The sequence below is a fragment of the Pogona vitticeps genome, chromosome 3, assembly GCF_051106095.1.
Source record: "Pogona vitticeps strain Pit_001003342236 chromosome 3, PviZW2.1, whole genome shotgun sequence".
In the NCBI taxonomy this organism is placed as follows: Eukaryota; Metazoa; Chordata; class Lepidosauria; order Squamata; family Agamidae; genus Pogona; species Pogona vitticeps.
In genome coordinates, this window is record NC_135785.1 from 26,027,684 (window position 1) to 26,048,155 (window position 20,472).

Consider the following 20,472-nt stretch of genomic DNA (forward strand, 5'->3'; position numbering starts at 1 on the left):
TCAATATTTATTGTTTGATTAGACACATTTTAAATGTCTGTGGGAAGCTATGGAGTACAGGGACAGAGAAATTAATCCCCTGGGACACTCAGTGGTGTGAGCTGACGATCCTGTACAGTGTGGGCTGAATGCAGTCTTTCAAATAATTGTTGGACTTTGCTTCTTATATTTCTCACAATAGGCTGTGCCAGCTGTAGCAGACAGAGTTGCTAGCCACTTTCTCTTGGTCTGAACTACCTCACAGGGTTGTGAAGAGTAAAAGGAAGAAGTGTGTCCGTTAAGTCGTTTTGAGTTCATTGGAAGAAAGGCAGAATAGATAAATCCAAGGCCAAAATAACTAATAATATTCACATCCATTTGTGGCTTATATATTTTCAGCATGCCCTTAGTGTATTCAGAATCAATGTCCACTTTTTCCTGGTCAATGAATAAACTCCTGGAAAAGCTCAGAGAGAGCTACACTCCCTGTCTGTTTCCTTCCACTTCATAAATTCTCTCAGCTAGAGATGCTGAGGAGAATTGGCAAGAGGAAAAGTGGGATTCTGTTCTCTTTTCATCTTGAGCTTTCAGCCTGCGTCACTCACCCATTTCTTTTTAAAACCAGAAGGTGAGGATGGTTTTATCCTTTCTGAGGCAAGAGAGATTTGTGTCTTGGTGTTTAAAGACCTGCTTCTCACTCTGCTTCATGTACATTTGGTGCCCTGAGGATTTTAATCATTGCACTGTGCATGCTTGTCTCATACCAAAAGTGGCTGGGCATTTCCACCATAGCAGCTGAATGAAGCAGAGCCTTCCAGGTTTCCTATCAGACGGGGAATTCATCTCTTCCTCTTGCAGTTTGGGGCAAAGTTATCCAGGTTCATCTTTTGGATTTTTAAAATAAAAAATAAACCATCTTTCTGAATCCATGCAATGGATAACAAAGACTTCGTTATGCTGTGTAATGGACAGAACCGGCCAAGTTCTTGGATTTTTCAAAGGATTGCCTTGCAAATATGTTTTCCCCAGAGATACGAATAAATTTGGGCTTTGCTTCAGGGACAATTTATGTTCCGTCCACCAATAATGTATAGTAGTAGCAAATTTAATGGCAGACCTCGAAGTATATAAAAATTTAAGCCCGGAAAAAGGTAAGAATTGTATTTTGAATAATGCAACTATATTGTAGAAAGATATTGCATGTGTATATGTAAGTGTTTGGAATAAAGAGCATATGTGTTTAAGATGCAATATTCATCATGTGTTTGTTATACTTTGTTAATGAGTACTGTATTATCAATTATATGGATTTAAACATGGTGTCCAGCTTAAAAAATGATTATGGATACAGTGTAACATTAAAGAAGCTGAATACTTAGATATCCTCCTGCTGCACTTTATTTGAAAAGGGTCCAAACATCTCCATGCATAAAGAAAAGGCATTTTTGTTAGTACATGGAAGAATCCCTGGTTTCTTCTCCTTCCCTGTAGGATCTACATTTCCAACCTCTGGGAAACCTCTTCAGAGAATCAGTAGACCCTGTCATATGCTGTACAAGAGTGGGACCAGGGGCTATAGCATTGGGGGAAGTTTAGTGACCCTCCTCATAAACATATTTTACAATCTGTTTTAGAGTGCAGTTGTAAGCATGTTTGATCAATTCAAATGGAACTTACTCCTAAAATAACTATGCACAGGATTGTAACCTTCTTTGCAATCTGTGGATCTAATGCATTCACAAAAATGGTTAAACTTGTCTGCAAACTTTGACTTCTTTATTTGCGCTTACGTTTCTCTGCTTGGTTGCCTTGAATGAAGAGGATTTGCTTGGTGCCAAGAAATATTCTTGGTGAATTAACCAACCAGACACTTTTGACATTGTTTATGTATGTTGGAGCTGCTTCTTTAAGTGGTTAATTTAGTATAAAAGCAGACTAATGAGTTGACTGATTCAGTTTATTGAACATGATATCATGTATTACTGTTAAATTAGTGATAATATAAAGCATTGAGCCATGCTTTATAAGAATCAGACTTCCTGTTAGTGCCATACAACTTCATTCTTTCATTAAAAGCACCTCAGTGACTATAATGGGGGAAAGGCTGTATTCCTGGTTCTACAGGAAGCTACCTTCCCTTGTTACAAAATATTGATGGCATTGGCTGATGTTCTTCTCAACTGTTCTGCTAGTGCTTTGCATGTCTATACCTCCAGCTCCCTGATCCAAGTTTTGCCTCAGATGTAAAAGGGTATCTTTTGGAGCCTGTACATTCTGATGGGTGGACTGGCGCTTTTATTTATTTATTTTACTGTGCAGGGTAGCTGTTTTGCCCATGATCATCTTGTTCCAGATTGCGGTTAGATCAGTGGGTCACGATCCTTGCAATCCCAAGGGGTTTATGTAGTTGCTAACCATTCAGCCGAGGAAGACTGTTGTAACCTGGGAACAAGAGAGAATGCCATATACAGTGTGGTACTGCACAACATGTTTGGAATCCCAGGTTCAGTTGTAGGCATCTCCAGTTACAGTACTTGAGCAGCAAGACTTAAGGACTTTTGCCCTCTGAAACAGTGCACTAGGCAGGACAACTCCTTACACAGTGCTGAAAAAAATGCAGACAAAAATTTGCATAGCTTGATATGTATTTCTAGATGCAGCTTTAGAAGTGGTCGCTGTTGTTTCCCATAATGGGAAAATTTCGACAAGGTGTGCTGGGTGGTGACTGCTCAGCGTGATGGGCGTCTTTGAAGCCACTGCTACTTTTCCTTCTTTTAGCGTTGTCTTTGTAAAACAGGCTTAGATTAGACAGCCCTTCAGACAAAGAATGCTGTGAAACAGAGGATTGTCCTATTTAAAGAAGGACACACAGCCATTCAAGCACAAGCCTATAGAGACTAGTTCTCTCTCTCTTCCATCCCTTCTTCCCTCCATCTCTCCCAGTTCCCCTTGACTTTTCCTGATTGATTCTCTTTTCTTTTCTTTTCCACCATGGGATGCTCTGTCTTGACCTTTTAGATTGCAGTATTATGGCTAGAGCCTTTGTTTTTAAATGTTTATATGATGGCAATTAGCTTTAAGTAACTTTTTAATCAAATATCCTCTTCAACCTGTCTTGGAGTGTGTGTGCATACATTGGCCAGAGCATGACTCTACAGGCACAGGATGCAGGGACCTTGCTTAAACAAGGCAGTTCTGGGTTTATTTGGTACCCTGAAGGAAAATACCTTTCTCCTAAATGCCACTCCAGTCTCAATGGAACGGTCAACTGGAGCATCTCACGTAACTCCTTATTGCGGACCCACTTGCAAGTGACTTGCACATAGCTGCTTACTTTGTTGTCATAAGTGTATAACCTTTTTCTAGGTGGCAAGATAATGATGTTTGCAGTCTGTTGTCCCTTAGGCAATAGGTGGCTCATGCAGATGTGTGTGGGGCAAAGGAGTTAGTACAGTTGTGCCCCGTATAACAATGAATCCGCTTCATGACGATGTTTTTATGGGATTTTTTTGCTTTGCGACTATCGGTTCCCTGCTTCAGGAACCAATTCTTCGCATTACGATGATCAAAACAGCTGATCGTCGGATTTTCAAAATGGCCACCAGCTGCTCAAAATGGCTCCCCGCTGTGTTTTTGGACAGATTTCTCGCTTTACAGGCAGCAAAAATGGCCGCCTCTATGGAGGATCTTCGCTGGAATGTGAGTTATTAAGCCGATTGGAATGCATTGGACAGTTTTCGATGTGTTTCAATTGGCTTTTTTATTTCGCTTTACGACGTTTTCACTCTACAGCGATTTCGCTGGAACTAATTAATGTTGTCAAGCGAGGCACCACTGTACCATGTTGTGGGTATGCATACATTCTTACACTCATTTGGGGGTGATGTTTTTTGTTGTTGTTGCAAGGCTGTTCTTGGCCAGCCCAACAGAAAGGTGGGGTTGCATTCTCCTAAAATAAACAAAAAGAGCAGTTTGTTTGGGACAAGTTCTCCTTTTATTTTTTAAAAGTCTTAGAAAGTATTTCTATGTAGCACCTGGACCCACAGTGTTCGAGCAAGAAGAAAGACAACGTGCACAGAGGGTTTAGTCTCGCTTGGTTCCAGGAACTGTGTTTGTATTTTTGGAGATGTCTAGTGTACATAGAGCCTGGGGATTAATCCCACACATATGCTAAAGCCAAAGAGGGCAATAGGCCAATCCATCTGTTTCTTGTGCCTCATTTTACAAGGTAATGGATACAGGAATGGGAGTTTAATAATTGAAAAGGATTAGCTTTGTAATGGGGAGGCAGGGTGGTGGTGATGTTGCTTAAGCCCTTTAAAGCAACACAGAGAATAAAGGAGACCTGGACTGGTGTAGCCATAGGATTCAATTTTTACATTTAAACAGAGTTCTTTTGGCAACTTAAAAGTGTGTTCCTTCTGATAAGCAAGTTTCAGACAGAAAGGTTTAATATGATTTAGAGTCTATTTGAAGCTACTTTTCACTTGGCTAAATATAACTTCAAATGCCTCATTGTTGTTGTTTAGTCATTAAGTGGTGTCCGACTCTTTGTGACCCCGTGGACCAGAGCACGCCAGGCCCGCCTGCCTTCCACAGCCTCTCGGAATTGGGTCAAATTCATGTTGGTAGCGTCGATGACACTGTCCAACCATCTCGTCCTCTGTCGTCCCCTTCTCCTCCTGCCTTCACACTTTCCCAACATCAGCATCTTTTCCAGGGAGTCTTCCCTTCTCATGAGATGGCCAAAGTATTGAAGCCTCAGCTTCAGGATCTGTCCTTCCAGTGAGCACTCAGGGTTGATTTCCTTCAGAACGGATAGGTTTGTTCTCCATGCAGTCCAGGGGACTCTTAAGAGTCTCCTCCAGCACCACAATTCAAAAGCATCAATTCTTCGGCAGTCAGCCTCATTGTACTTTCCCCATTATTTATACTATCTCTAATTAAAACAGTCATTGTTCTAGGTACTGGAATATATTGCTTTTTTTGGCTAGATTAAGTGCTGGGTGTGTTCTATAATTCCCTGGTGTTCTGACCAACCTTCGGTGTTTAATCCATGCCACTCACTTAATCTGCATCATAGTTTTTATGAGATGAGAATGAACAATGTTCTCCACTTAACTGCATCTGCTTAAAACAGATATACATGAATCTAGAAATCAGCCTAGCTCTTGATCATTTCATAAATCAGAGAGCTAGGCTGCCTGTTGAAGTTATGTGAAAATTCCAGGATCAGTTCTCCAACTTTTATTTATTTTCTTCTTCCAAAAAACCAACAACCAATCATCTAGTCCAGTGGTTTTTAAACTGGGTTCCCCAGATGTTCTTGGACTGCACTTCCCAGAAGCCTTCACCACTTGCTGTGCTGGCCAGGATTTCTGGGAGTTGTAGTGCAAGAACATCTGAGGACCCAAGGTTGGGAACCACTACTCTAGTCTTCCTGAGCCCAGAAAAAAAAATCTTCAAAACAAGGGAAGCCATAAGTAATTTCCTTATGTAGGAATTGGAAATGATCAGGTCAAAAGAGAGTCATACCTCCACAGTGCACAAGCAATTCCTTGTTCTCCATGGCATGGCAATACAGCTGTGATATTAATTATTCAGTTAACTTCCCTAGAAGTTCAATAATTGCAGCACAAAGTCAGGTATTATGGTTAGAGTATTGTACTAGACTTGAGGAGTCAAGCTTCAGGTGCCCACTCAGGCCTGAAGCTCACTGGGCAAGTGTGGATCAGTCTGCTTCTCTTAGCCTGATCTACATCACAGGCTTGTAGCTGTGAGGATAAAGTGGAGGAGAGGAGAATCAGGTACCCTTATCTTGAGAAAATAGAATTACAATAAAATAAATCAAACCTCTCCACATTTTGCTCCTCTTGTGTGTTATGATATTCACCTCTACTTCTAATAGCTTCTAATAGTACCTGATATTAGGTCTGTAGACGACCTCATCTCAGCCATGCCAATGTGCTTCATTCTTACTGTGTTCACTGCTTATTGAATTTAAACTCCCTGGGAGAGAGGATCTGTCTTTTCCTGTTTATGTGTTCTGTGATGTCTTTATGCAATGATGGGCAAACTGGCTGAGATGGTAGAGAGCCTTCTGTCTTGCTTAATATAAAGGGCAGCTGCAGAGAGGGGTTAACTTATTTTTCCTGTTGAAGATACCACTCTTCTCCCAGAGTGATATCTTCAATTAATTTTTTTAGGGAAAACTTAACAAACTTCCGGAAATTTTTCTAATGTGTAGTAGCAGTTCTGAGTTGGGAGAGATATGATTTCTATTGAGAAAATTGTGAACCACACAATTAATCCAAATACAGTGGACCCTCTACTTATGGAATTAATCTGTATTGGAATGGTGTCAGCAAGTCGAAAAGTCTGTAGGTCGAATCTCCATTGACCTACAATGCATTGAAAACCGATTAATCCCATAACCGGCAGTTTTTATTCTATTTTTGTTCCATTTTGGGTTTTTTCTGGTCTGTAAGTTGATTCTCCGGCTGCAAGTCGAATCTAAATTTTGCAGCCAGAGAAGTCTGTAACTCGAAAAGTCTGTAAGTCGAGCCGTCTGTAAGTCGAGGGTCCACTGTAAAGTTCTCCACCAAAAACTTTATATGGATACATTTTTAAAGTATAAATAATTTATTTTTAAAGTATAAATAATCAAAGCAGCCAGGCCGTTAACAACTGAATGGGCCACTGCAATAATTAATGGGTCTCTCCAGGAGGGCAAGGTCCCCCTCGCCCTCAAGGAGACACTCATTAGGCCCATTAGGAAGAAACCAAATTTGGCGGCGGACGAAATTGACAATTATAAGCCCGTCGCCAATGTTTCCTTCCTCAGCAAAGTGGTTGAGAGGGTGGTGGCAGATCAGCTTCAGGTGCTCTTGGACGAAACCAGTGCTCTGGACCCATTTCAGTCAGGCTTCAGGCCGCGCTATGGTACAGAGACTGCACTGGTCGCACTGTTGGATGACCTGTTGAGGGAGGCCGATGGGGGCAACATGTCCTTGTTGGTCCTCCTCGACATCTCAGCTGCCTTTGATACCGTCGACCACGGTATCCTCCTGGGGAGGCTCTCCGAGTTGGGAGTCGGTGGCCTGGCACTTGCCTGGCTCCGCTCCTTCTTGGAGGACCGCCCCCAGAGAGTACAGCTTGGGGAGAGGGTCTCGGCCCCGTGGAATCTCAATTGTGGGGTTCCACAGGGGTCGATCATCTCCCCAATGCTGTTTAATATCTATATGAGGCCGCTGGGCGGGGTCATCAGGGGGTGTGGGGCATCGTGTCATCAGTACGCTGATGACACACAGCTCTACATCTCCTTTACACCAACTTCAGTGGATGCCGTCCGGTCCCTCCAGCGCTGCCTGGACACTGTACTGGAATGGATGCAGTCAAATGGATTGAGGCTGAACCTGGACAAGACGGAGGTCTTGAGGGTGGGCGGCCCTTCCGTCAGCGGCAGAGGTGACTCCCTCTCCTTTGGAGGGACGACCCTTGCCGCAAAGAGTGAGGTCCGCAGCTTGGGAATACATCTGGACCCGGCGCTTACCATGGAAACCCAGGTGGCGTCCGTGGTCCGCTCTGCCTATTTTCATCTATGGCGGATTGCCTAGCTGCGACCATATCTTGATCGGGGGGCCCTCACTACTCTAGTCCATGCGCTTGTAATCTCGAGATTAGACCATTGTAATGCACTCTACGTGGGGCTGCCTTTGAGGCTGACGCGGAAACTTCAGATGGTCCAGAATGCAGCAGCCAGGCTCCTTAGTGGGGTGAGAAAACACCAGCATATCTCACGCACCCTGGCTGCTTTGCACTGGTTGCCCATCCGTTTCCGCGTTGACTTCAAAGTGCTAATGATCACTTATAAAGCCCTAAACGGTTTGGGACCTCAATATTTCGCAGATCGTCTTCTCCCACCCAGATCTACCCGGATCACCCGATATAGCCAGCAGGGGCGTCTGAGGGGTCTGATGCCGAGAGAGGCTCGGAAGGAAAAAACAAGAAACCGGGCCTTCTCGGCGGTGGCTCCTCGGCTGTGGAATGCCCTCCCAACAGAAATTCGGCTGGCACCCTCGCTGGGTGTTTTTAAAAGCCAGTTAAAAACTTGGTTATTCAAGAAGGCCTTCCCTCCAGTCAATTAAATCTCTCTCTCTCTCTCTCTCTCTCTCTCTCTCTCTCTCTCTCTCTTTTTTTTTTTTTTTGCTATTCCATCTTGGTAATCCTCTCTTTAAATTAATTGTTTTAAATTGAAATTTGTAATTTTATGATTTTATATATTTTTATACTGTTTTGTTTTATTCTGTAAGCTGCCCCGAGTAGACATGGTCTAGAGGGGCGGGGTAAAAATCAAATAAATAAATAAATGAATGAATGAATGAATGAATGAATGAATGAATGAATGAATGAATGAATAAATAAATAAATAAATAAACATCTGATCATATTCCATTTTTACTCTGAGAACTAGTGTAGTGAGAATATTGGACTTGGCTACTGGAGATCTGGATTCACATCCCCATTCAACCTCAGACTTTATTTGACAGTCCTAGGTGAGTTACCCCAAGCTGGTTCCCAGGGCTGTATTGAGAGTGACATATGCTATCCTGATCTCCTTGGAAGAAACATGACACAAGACTGAACTCTTTGGCTAATTAATCTGATGCATCCCATACAGCAGTGGTTCCCAACCTTGGGTCCCCAGATGTTCTTGGACTAAAACTCTCAGAAGCCTTCACCACTAGGTGTGCTGACTAGGATTTCTGGGTGTTCAAGAACATCTGGGGATTTTCACTTTTCAGTCACCCTGCCTAAATCTACACAACATCCCTATAGTGCTTCAAAGGCATGCAGTCCTTAGAGGCCTCTGCTAGAGAGCACTAGTGAACCACAGCATGCGGAGTGTAACAGCACTGCACTGTTATATCACTATGGGAGCCCAGATGCAAAATGGTGCTTTTGGGGAAGGAGCAAATCCAGTCATGCACTGTTCCCCATGGACTGCTGGAATTAGCTGCATATAAAAGTACAAATCTAGATCTGACTTTCTGGATAATGGATTTTAACAGTTTAATTTAGTTTAACATTTTAATTTCAGTGTAAATGTTGCTGCCGCCAAGCAATTAAATCACCCCAAAATGAAGACCTTTGCAGGTCAAGTGGAAATTACCCTGAGAATTACTCTTAAATCTTATATACTTTCTCTTTGCCCCTTGACTTAGCTGGTGGACAAGAATATGTCATTTCCTTGGTATTGTTTCTGCTTGCACTCCAACAGGAACGGAAACATTTCATGCAACCCCCTACTCCACAAGGACATTCCCCCTCCAGCATTCTGGAAAACTTTGTTACTGAATTTTAGTGGAAGCAAGGGAAGATTTAATTCATTTTGCCTGCCTTGAATACTTCTAGGGGTTTGTTCCTGAAATCCAAGAGCAAGCCAGGGAAGCTTGCTTTAAATTCCCCCTCTTGCTTCTTGAATTTGGCAAAATGTGTCTTAGCATGCATCCAGTAGCAGCTCCTACACGGCCAAATTTGATCTGAGGACCCACTGATGTTGCCAGCTCCTAAACTAGGAGCTGTGGCAAACCTAGGAGCATGAGTAGATAACAGTATATAGGAAACAGAGTTTTGTAAAATAGGTTGGTGCAAAATTTACTCTCTGTTCTTTCCCTCCCTCCCTCTCTCATGCACACAACTTTACTGAAATCACTGGTGAGAGGTTAAAACATTCTGCTACCCACAGTGGTCTTGATGAAGATCAGAAGTGATGCTTCAAACTCATTCTTTGCGGTCCTAATGCAACCAGATGTTTTCCGTCCGCCCAGCTGATGTTGTCCACAAGGGCACACCTCATTGTTGTTGTTTACACCTGGGCATCAAGCACAAGTATCCCGTGGGCTCCACTGTCTAATCACAAGGACACTTTCTAGCGTTCTTGAGTTTGGGAAACAGAGTCATGCTGTGTGGTCGTGAGAAGCAAGATATTTGGCTCTGCAGCTGTAATGTTAATATCAATGAACCATATGCTGTTGAAGTTGGGCTGTTTTAAAGAATCAGGTTCTCCTGATCCTTCTCAATCTCTTAATTTCTCTGTATGAACTGAAGAAAAGTTAGAGATCGTCTCAAAATGGAAGACTCAGCTTTTCTAACATGACCACTCCAGGCAAGTCTGTGTACTACTCTGAGTGAAATCCAACTCTATTTTTTACTGGATGAATCCCACTGCTTGTGTAGCCTTCTTTCTCCATTACATCTCAAGGCTCTGCACAGACTGAAAAACTTTTTGAGATTAAGACTGACCTGTTTCCTCTCCCTTACTTACTTATGTAACCCAGTGCCTCAAGAGACGGGTGATCTCAGAGCTTGCACACGTTTTGGTGCATTTTGTGATTGACTTAGTAAATGTATTTCTCCAGAAAGTATTTTGGAGTTTTTGTTATAATTGTCACAGCTCTTATTCCAGTGTCAGAATATAAGCAAAGTAAAGGTCAGTGCTTAAAGGGGGTTGATAATTGCCTGATTGAGCAGTCAGCTGTACCATATGTGATCCAGAATGAATAATTGGTAAAAGATTTTTCTAAGCATCATTATTGTCATTGAAGCTAATGAGAAAGCAGTTGTGACTCTACTTTATTTAGGACATAAATAAAGTGGCTTAAAGCCTGTTGCTTACGTGTAAGGTGGGTTAGACTAGGCTGATAGAATCAGTGGGGATTTGGTGTGTCAAGTCCTCCATATATTCCCTTGATTCAAAAGGGCCCACTCTAGTTGTGACTTGCTACTGAATTTCAGTCATTATGTTTCAGCATACCCATGCCCTCTGTTTGTCTTCTACATCCATCTCTCCAGGTCCAGGCATGTGGGCTTGTTTTAGTGTGCAGCTCCAAGTTACTTGCATCTTGCCTGGCAGAGTCTAGCTTCACTCTTGTCACAACGATGTGGATGGGTAAAAAGACTCATCCTTCATTCCTGTCCAGAGGCAAAGAGACCAAATGACCGTTGTTACTGAATGTTAAGCAGACATTGAGCTAGAGGTTAGGAGTTCAATTCCCCACTGTGCCTCCTTGATAAGGGGTGATTCAATGATCCATAGAGTTCCTTCAGGCTCTGCAGTTCTATCATCATCATTGGCAGCCTGTCTCCTGTATGTGTGTATTCTGTGCCACCAAGTTGAAACTGACTTATTGATTAGGCTGCATGCGAAGCTGGAGTGTCCTCTCCAGAGCACGGAGCCTGGGTAAAATAATATGGAAGATAGGCTATTAACCAACCAGCAAATCCTCCCTCTCCACGTCTCTGAAATAGTCCAGTGGAGAGGCAAGAGTCAATACAACTGATTCTAGCAACGTCGCAGGAGTTGGCAGTACGACACACGAACTGCCTCCGGGACTCCGGCTCCAGATTTTGCCTCGAGGTTAACTCCTGAAGCCTTTTCTGTCAGTGGATATAAGCACAAGGCAGTGGAAGTTTGACTTATATCAACCCCAATAAGGCTTTCAAGGTAAGTGAGATATTTAAGGAGTGGCTTCACTGGTTCCACTTCTGCAATGAATTTCCATGGTGAACTGGGGATTTGAACCTTTGTCTTTGGAGTTCTAGTCCATCACTCTATCCACTAGTGGACACTGTAATTTTAGAAGTGTGCAGTTCACAATTTCAGATCTTTGATTTTAGATATTTTTAATTCATTATTTTTGCTGTGTTTTTATGTGAATTGCCTCGGAATCCTACAAAGATGACAAGATGCGTTGAATTAATAATCTTAGTGGTGGTTGTTGTTGTTTAGTCATTAAGTCGTGTCCGACTATTCGTGACTGTATGGACCAGAGCACGCCAGGCCCTCCTGTCTTCCCCTGCTCCCGGAGTTTGGTCAAATTCATGTTGGTAGCTTTGGTGACACTGTCCAACTCATCCTCTGTCGTCCCCTTCTCCTCTTGCCTTCACACTTTCCCAACATCAAAGTCTTTTCCAAGGAGTCTTCTCTTCTCATGAGATGGCCAAAATATTGGAGCCTCAGCTTCAGGATATGTTCTTCCAGGTTGATTTCCTTCAGAATGGATAGGTTTGTTCTATTTGCAGTCCAGGGGGGCTCTCAAGAGTCTCCTCCAGCACCACAATTCAAAAGCATCAGTTCTTTGGTGGTCAGCCTTCTTTATGGCCCAGCTATCACTTTCATACATTGCTACTGGAAAAACCATAGCTTTGACTATGCAGACCTTTGTTGGCAAGGTGATGTCTCTGCTTTTTAATATGCTGTCGAGGTTTGTCGTTGCTTTCCTCCCAAGAAGCAGGCGTCTTTTAATTTTGTGGTTGCTGTCACCATCTGCAGTGATGATGGAGCCCAAGAAGGTAAAATCTGTCACTGCCTCCATATCTTCCCCATCTATTTGCCAGGAAGTGATGGGACCAGTGGCCATAATCTTAGTTTTTTTTGATGTTGAGCTTCAGATCATTTTTTGCACTCTCCTCTTTCACCCTCATTAAGAGGTTCCTTAATTCTACCTCACTTTCTGCCATCAGAGTGGTATCATCTGCATATTGGAGGTTGTTGATATTTCTTCCAGCAATCTTAATTCCGGTTTGGGATTCCTCCAGTCTGGCCTTTTGCATGATGTATTCTGCATATAAGTTAAATAAGCAGGGGGACAATATACTGCCTTGTCGTACTCCTTTCCCAATTTTGAACCAAGCAGTTGCTCCATATCCAGTTCTAACTGTTGTTTCCTGTCCCACGTATAGATTTCTCAGGAGACAGATAAGGTGGTCAAGCACTCCCATTTCTTTAAGGACTTGCCATAGTTTGTTGTGGTCCACACAGCCAAAGGCTTTTGCGTAGTCAATGAAGCAGAGGTAGATGTTTTGCTGGAACTCTCTGGCTTTCTCCATAATCTAGCGCATGTTAGCAATTTGGTCTCTAGTTCTTCTGCCCCTTCAAAATCCAGCTTGTACTTCTGGGAGTTCTCAGTCCACATACTGCTGAAGCCTACCTTGGAGGATTTTGAGCACAACCTTGCTAGCGTGTGAAATGAGTGCAATTGTACAATAGTTGGAGCATTCTTTGGCACTGCCCTTCTTAGGGATTGGAATGTAGACTGATCTTTTCCAATCCTCTGGCTACTGCTGAGTTTTCCAACCTTGTATTCGCGAAGGCTTTCACGGCCAGGATCTAATGGTTGTTGTGGGTTTTTCGGGCTTCTTGGCCGTGTTCTGAAGGTGGTTCTTCCTAACGTTTCGCCAGTCTCTGTGGCCGGCATCTTCAGAGGACAGCAAACTGTGCTCTGGGTAAGGCTTGAGAGTGGAGTATTTATGGCTGTGAAAAGGCTTGTTTGTGAGAAGGCTATTGTCCTATCAGGAGATGGTTAATTAGTATGTTTTGTTGTGGCTGTATTGTTTTGATAAGGAGGGGAGATTATCTGTCCCTGTGTTTGATGGGTGTCATTAGCTGGTCTTTTGTGTGTAGTAATCCCCTGACCTTGTGGCTGGGTGGAGTTCGTTGACCTTTTGCACTCTGTGTTTTTGAGAGCTGGGAGCCAGGTTTTGTTGAGTTTCAGACTTTCTTCCTTCCGGTTAAAGTTTTGTTGATGCTTGTGGATTTCAATGGCTTCCCTGTGCAGTCTGACGTAATGATTGCTGGTGTTGTCCAGTCTTTCAGTATTTTGAAATAGAATTTCATGTCCAGTTTGTTTTAGGGCGTGTTCAGCTACTGCAGATTTTTCTGGTTGTTTTAGTCTGCAGTGTCTCTCATGTTCTTTGATTCTGGTGTGGATGCTTCGTTTTGTGGTTCTGGAAAAACACAACATACAAACAGTATTCAAGCCTACCACAAAAATACAACAAATGTTACGGTCAGCAAAGGACAGAAGGGACCCCCTCACCACTGCAGGAGTATACCGGATACCTTGCAGTTGTGGCCAGGTATACATTGGAACCACAAAATGAATCTGCAGTAGCTGAACATGCCCTAAAACAAACTGGACATGAAATTCTATTTCAAAATACTGAAAGACTGGACAACACCAGCAATCATTACATCAGACTGCACAGGGAAGCCATTGAAATCCACAAGCATCAATAAAACTTTAACCGGAAGGAGGAAAGTCTGAAACTCAACAAAACCTGGCTCCCAGCTCTCAAAAACACAGAGTGCAAAAGGTCAACGAACTCCACCCAGCCACAAGGTCAGGGGATTACTACACACACAAGACCAGCTAATGACACCCATCAACCACGGGGACAGATAATCTCCCCTCCTTATCAAAACAATACAGCCACAACAAAACATACTAATTAACCATCTCCTGATAGGACAATAGCCTTCTCACGAACAAGCCTTTTCACAGCCATAAATACTCCACTCTCAAGCCTTACCCAGAGCACAGTTTGCTGTCCTCTGAAGATGCCGGCCACAGAGACTGGCGAAACGTTAGGAAGAACCACCTTCAGAACACGGCCAAGAAGCCCGAAAAACCCACAACAACCATTTTCCAAACTTGCTGGCATATTGATGATCTTGGTGATTACATACATTCCTATGCATACAAGCCATTTCCAGATGAATCCCAGTAACATATGGGATCATTATTGCTAAAAAGCAAAGTCATGTCAGCAAGAGCCCCTTCTTGTTTTCATACCCATGAAAACATTCAGGCATTTTTACTCTGCAGTAAAGCTTTCATTATTGGCTCCAGTATCGGACACACTTCATTGTCTAATGGGGCTTCTTTTCTAGAATCCAAATCGACGTGTGTGCTTGCATGCGTGCATGCATGTGTGAGTGAGTGTCATATTAGTCCCTTTGTTATGAAGCTGCTGAAGTATCTTGTAATAAAACAAAGTTGAAGCAACATATCTTTTGGAAATAAAGAAACAAAAAGCTGCAGCAGCTCTTAATTCAGCACCCAAGTGTTCACCTGTATAAAATGTGAAGGAACAAATGCCTTTGAATATACCGTAGTACCTCAGTTTGTGAAATGGATCTGTTCTACACAACGTTACGTAGTACAGAAATTTCACAAACCGAAACACCAATTGCATTACGAAAGGGCCAGTGCTATAGGCGCAATGCACCCTGGGAATACCCTTTTGTAGTGCGAAAAAAAGAAAAGAAAAGAAAAGAACGTAAACCGTGACTTTATTCCTTATGGATTTCAGTTTGTAAACTGAAAATTATGTAAACTAAGGTGTTCACAAACCGAGGTACTACTGTACGTAAAATGTTTTCCCCTTACCACAGGATAACCAAGACTGACATATAGGAGAGCAGTAATTTCAAGGCATCTTTGATTGTGCCTTTCACTTTTAAAATGAAGTTGTCAAAGCCCATTTGTTCCCTTGTTGTGTTCTTAAAACACCAGTGGGGTGAAAGTGGGGCCCAATCACTTCTCTGTAAGTTCTGTTGATTCAAATAGGCCTACTCTAACTGGGAATTACTTTAACATAATAAGTCATAGTAGACTCATTTAGTGCAATTTAGTCCTTTCAGCTACAGGATTTCAACTTTTGTGTCTTTCAGGTGGGATTGTTTTAAAAAGGAAATCTGTAATTTGATGTCACCCCTTTAATGGTGACTTTTGGCATCTTGTAGCCCCAATGTCCTTCTGAGAAATAAAGCCAAAGTATATGCAACTGCTGTAATTGCTACTACCTGCCCCCAACCTCCATTCTGCCACTTTCCTATTGTTTCTTTTGTGCCTTTTGGTAGGCTGCCAGCAAAGATCTTCCTCTTGTTTTCTATTCATCACTATATAGATGACTGGAGTTGTTCAATTAAGTGCTCCTGTTTTGCTCACCCAAGTGCTAGAAGGAGTTCCTTCATGCTGGGCTCCTTTGTATATCAGCAGGTTGCTTTCTTTCTTCTCCACGTGGATCTTTTGGAGGTGCAGCAAATATTATTGTAAAAACCTTCTTGCTGAGGAAGTATCCACCATCGTGGAATCAAAGGTAAAAAGCAGCTCCCAGTCTATTAAGACAAAAATGCTGAGATCTACTGAATGTCAGTTTCCACTGAACAACTGTTCCTCATGCGTTATTTACTAGGAAATGCTTTTCTCTGCTTTATAGGCCCCATGTAGAAATTCGTGTGAAAATAAGATTAAGTGTAAGTGATTGATGATACTGTATTTATAATAATTGCTCAAGGCAATGTTGAAAAATGCATTTACTGCTCCATTTCTTCAGTCATTGCCTTCCAAGCCGGTGACAGGCTAGTTGACAGCTGAAGCATATGCTCTTGGCTGCTCTTTCTGTGCTATGCTTTTCAGTATGGTTCTGTGACAACATCTTCCTCTGTCTTCCCTGCCCAGGGTAAGATGGCATTTCATCATAGAAGCTATGGGAGGGACAGTTATCTCAGCTGGGGAGGGAGGCAAGTAGGCAGACCCTGGACATCGCTTAACATTCTGTTTGGTATCTTCTCTTTCCTTGGTTTCCCCCATCCCAATGAATTTCCACCTGTCATGTAGTTGTTCAGGCCACAGACAATTGGAAGGGAGAAGGTAGCAATGGCAGGCTTGATCTCACCCTTCCATGCTCTGAGCACACAGGAAGGGAATGTGTTGTATCTGCTAATCTTGCTCTTGCCTGCTATATATTCAATGGCCTGTCCCTCTCTTCTATATATTGGCCCAGATCCTGTTGCTTAGCATAGTAGTTGCACTAAAGTAAAGGTAAAGGTTCCCCTTGACATTTTTAGTCCAGTCGTGTCCGACTCTAGGGGGTGGTGCTCATCCCGTTTTTCAAGCTGCAGAGCCAGCGCTTGTCCGAAGACAGTTTTCCGTTGTCACGTGGCCAGCGTGACTAGGGAACGCCATTTTATCTTCCCACCAAGATGGTACCTATTTATCTACTTTCATTTGCATGCTTTCGAACTGCTAGGTTGGCAAGGAGCTGGGACAAAGCGACAGGAGCTCACTCCGTCATGTGGATTCGATCTTACGACGGCTGGTCTTCTGACCCTGCAGCACAGGCTTCTGCGGTTTAGCCCACAGCGCCACCATGTCCCTACTGTACAGTGTACTGTACACTGTACTGTTGCACTACAGTAGGCCAATTGAGTCAATGAGGTTTTGTTGAGTGAACTCCTCTGTAAGGTCCATTGATGCAAATGGCTTTCTCTGACGTGACTTACTTTAGCATAGACTTTATGGAGGAGTTGACTCATTGCATGCCCATTGATTCAGTGGACCTACTCGAGTGTAAGTTGCTACACTAAATTCAAGAGGATTTGGGCTAAAGAGTCAATGGTGGGAGCAGCCTTTTACATGCACATAAAATAGACATGTGGTCTGTACAGGTAGGGATGGAACCTGGGGCTTTCTGAGTTCAGAATAGTGCCCTACAGCTACTACATTAATGCTGTATCAGGACAGCAAGATCCAGTGTACTGTGGTGGTCATAACATTGAAAATCCATATACATAGTCCCTGTTGAACCATAAAACTCAAAGGGCTTTTTATGCCAGTTGTTGTCTATTAGCCTGACCTACCTTGAACAGATATTTACATATGTTAAATATGTGTATACACACACACATACACACACACACACACACACACACACACACATAAATAAAAATCATATATTATATGTATTATATAATCATATGTATTATATTATCATATAATACATCATAATTGAGGTGTTACTTCTTTTATTGTAATTATATAGCCCCTGAGGAAGGCCACAGTACCACTGGGCTGAAACTCATTGGGTTTTTTTTAAAAAATACAGTGGTGCCTGGGGTTTTTATTTCCCTTTTGCGATGTTTCCGCATAGCGACGATTAATCCGGAACGGATTAACATCGCTATGCGGGGCACCACTGTAAAGGCCATCTATAGTAGTGGTTCCCAGTCTCGAGTCCTTGTTCCCAGTCTCGAGTTCTTGGATTGCAGCTTCTTGAAGCTAGTGATGAAGGCTTCTGGGAGTAGCTGTCCAGGAATGTTTGGAGACCCAAGGTTGGGAACCAGTGATATATAGAATAAGAAGTGTTCTTATTTACATCCTGAGACCATGGATTCTCCTTTATCATCACCTTCACGTGGATGTACCAGTTCCATTGATTTTTTTTATAGTACCTGCTACATCTCCAGGCTTTAACACAAAAGTCCTGGCTCCACTGTTGACACATTCTTATCATATGTTGTCATTCTCAGCATGCCAGAAAAAAACCCCAGGGAAATATTCTTGCACCTAGTTCTGATGCTGGATGCTGAAAAATGCTTGGAAGAATATGTAATATGAAAGGAAACAATATGTTATTTGATGCTTAGATACCAGAATGGCATAAAGTTTGCAAACATTGTAAAAAATATTTCTAAATTGCCTCAATGTTCATAAACAGCACTTTTCCAATTAGAAACTACACATTACTCTGAAAAGTAACTGTGTAATTACTTATTGCATTCCCAAAAAGTAATGACTTTGAGGTAATGGTTGTTGTGGGTTTTTCGGGATCTTTGGCCGTGTTCTGAAGGTTGTTTTTCCTAACGTTTCTCCAGTCTCTGTGGCCGGCATCTTCAGAGCACAGAGTGCTGTCGTCTGAAGATGCCAACCACAGAGACTGGCGAAACATTAGGAAAAACACCCTTCAGAATACGGCCAAAGAGCCCCAAAAAACCACAACAACCATTAGATCCCAGCCATGAAAGCCTTTGCGAATACTTTGAGGTAACTTACATATAATTCTGTAGTAATTACTAATAGTTACATTATGAGGAATATCACCTGAGGTATATGGAAAGAGAATATGTTTTATGGCACAGACTGAAAACTTGTACTATCCAGATATTATTTTAAAAAAATCTAAAAAGGAACCATTTTAGTTACGTGTGAGAAACAGGACAGTAAATAGTTACTTTCCAAAAATAAATTACTGTGGTAACTGACTACCTTTGCAAATAGGCCTCAAGGCACTAACTGTAATGGATTGCCATGAAATGTGGCTTTCTAACATCTAGGATGGAGTTTTCATGTTTCCTTGCCACTGGGAATTATAACCTTACTGACCGAGACTGCTTTGGAGTAACTATTGTAACAGATTTTTGTTAACACATAAATAAGGGGTGCTCCCTGCACTGTACCTGCTTACTTGTGCTAAATTAAGTGAATATACCCTTTACTAAAAGGAAAACCTCAACTTGATCCGGTAGATGTTTTCTGCACACATGACAATGCATTCTTGCCTTTGAATTGGTTAGAGGAGGAATCTGTTGGTTAGAGGAGGAAAATACTGGGTTTAATATATGCAAAAATCTGCAGCTCTTCCCAATAACTTGCATCACTCTGGCTGGATTTCCTGCCTGCACACTGGCTCTCTCAGAGCCTCCTAAGCTGCTGGTAGGAAAAGTGCTGTGTTGAACTGAGAGGATAGAGAGACTTTTAGGTCGCTGTCTTACTTGCCAGCCCTGCTCTTCTCAATTAGGCAAGTAGATCAATTTCTCATTTTTAATATTTTCCCTTTATCAAATACCTGTATTGGGAATATGTGCCTAGCAAGTTAAGAGCTCCCTTTTGTAATACAGAATCTTTTGCACTATTGGCTTAGTTAGCATGACAGGAATGATGGAGGCTGATGCAGGAAAAATCTAGTCTCATCTTTTTATATCTAAAATCTTTGAGGGAGAGCAGAACGGGAATGGGTTCGTGGAGGGAAAATGATTTCTGTTATAGAGCTAGCTTTTTGTCATAGTGTGCAGCGGGCACAATGAAACAGTAAACTAAAATATATTAATTTAGCTATTCTTGTAGCCTAGAGCAGCCATAAAAGTTAGCCATTTTCGGATTTCACCAGTCCTTGCAGCTGTGTAACAGCATTTATGTTGAATAAGTACAAAGTGGTTAATGTGTTTTTTTTAATCAACTAGGATCATGAGAAGATATTTGGGGTTCCTACAGTGATTGTTTATAAATAAACTACTTTCTGGATCCCTGGGGAAGATTCCACATTGGGGTGGGTACAAAGCGTCCTTTTGCCACTTATTTTCTACTTGGTAGGAGGTTGGACTCTGTCCGTTTGTATACACCCAGAAGACATAAGAAATTATTTCTCGTGGCATTTGCCAGCATAATGGTGGAAGATATATGAATATTGGAATCTCATGGACAGTAGTTTAGTGCTAAATCTGATTGTGCGGGCATTTGTTGTTACAGCCTGCATGGTCACACCCTCAAGAAGAGTAAAAACACAGAGAGCTGTGTTTGTCCATATCAACAAATGAGATCCAGAAGTTTTAACTTCCAATAGAAGTAGATCATTTGTAAAGCTAATAGGTCTTGATTGCTCATTCAAGAGCAAGTTACCCCAAATATTTTGAAATACCGTTGGATCAGCTCACATAAATATGTTGTTAGTATGGAAACAAGTTTTTCAGGCAGCTGCTATTGCAGCTAAGTTCAGAGGGAACAAGGAGACCTGAGTGAAGGTTGCAGATGAAATCATCATTTGTGCTAATCAGGAAGTTTGAGCTCCTTGGCCATGGGAATCCTGGTT

The 20,472-nt window shown here is 42.3% G+C and overlaps 1 protein-coding gene across 4 annotated transcripts in view; it reads left to right on the forward strand.

Moving 5' to 3' along the window:
• The window catches only part of PLCH1 (phospholipase C eta 1), a 167,225-nt gene that overhangs the window by 54,873 nt on the left and 91,880 nt on the right, over window positions 1–20,472 (forward strand). For 2 of the 4 annotated variants that reach the window (XM_078389080.1, XM_072996101.2), the window contains exon 1: window positions 58–1,130. The exons of the other annotated variants lie outside the window; for them this stretch is intronic. In XM_078389080.1, the coding sequence (XP_078245206.1) occupies window positions 1,088–1,130 (43 nt within the window). In that variant the 5' untranslated portion in view covers window positions 58–1,087. Of the gene's footprint in view, window positions 1–57; window positions 1,131–20,472 lie in introns of those variants that run through there. 4 annotated transcript variants of the gene reach the window in all.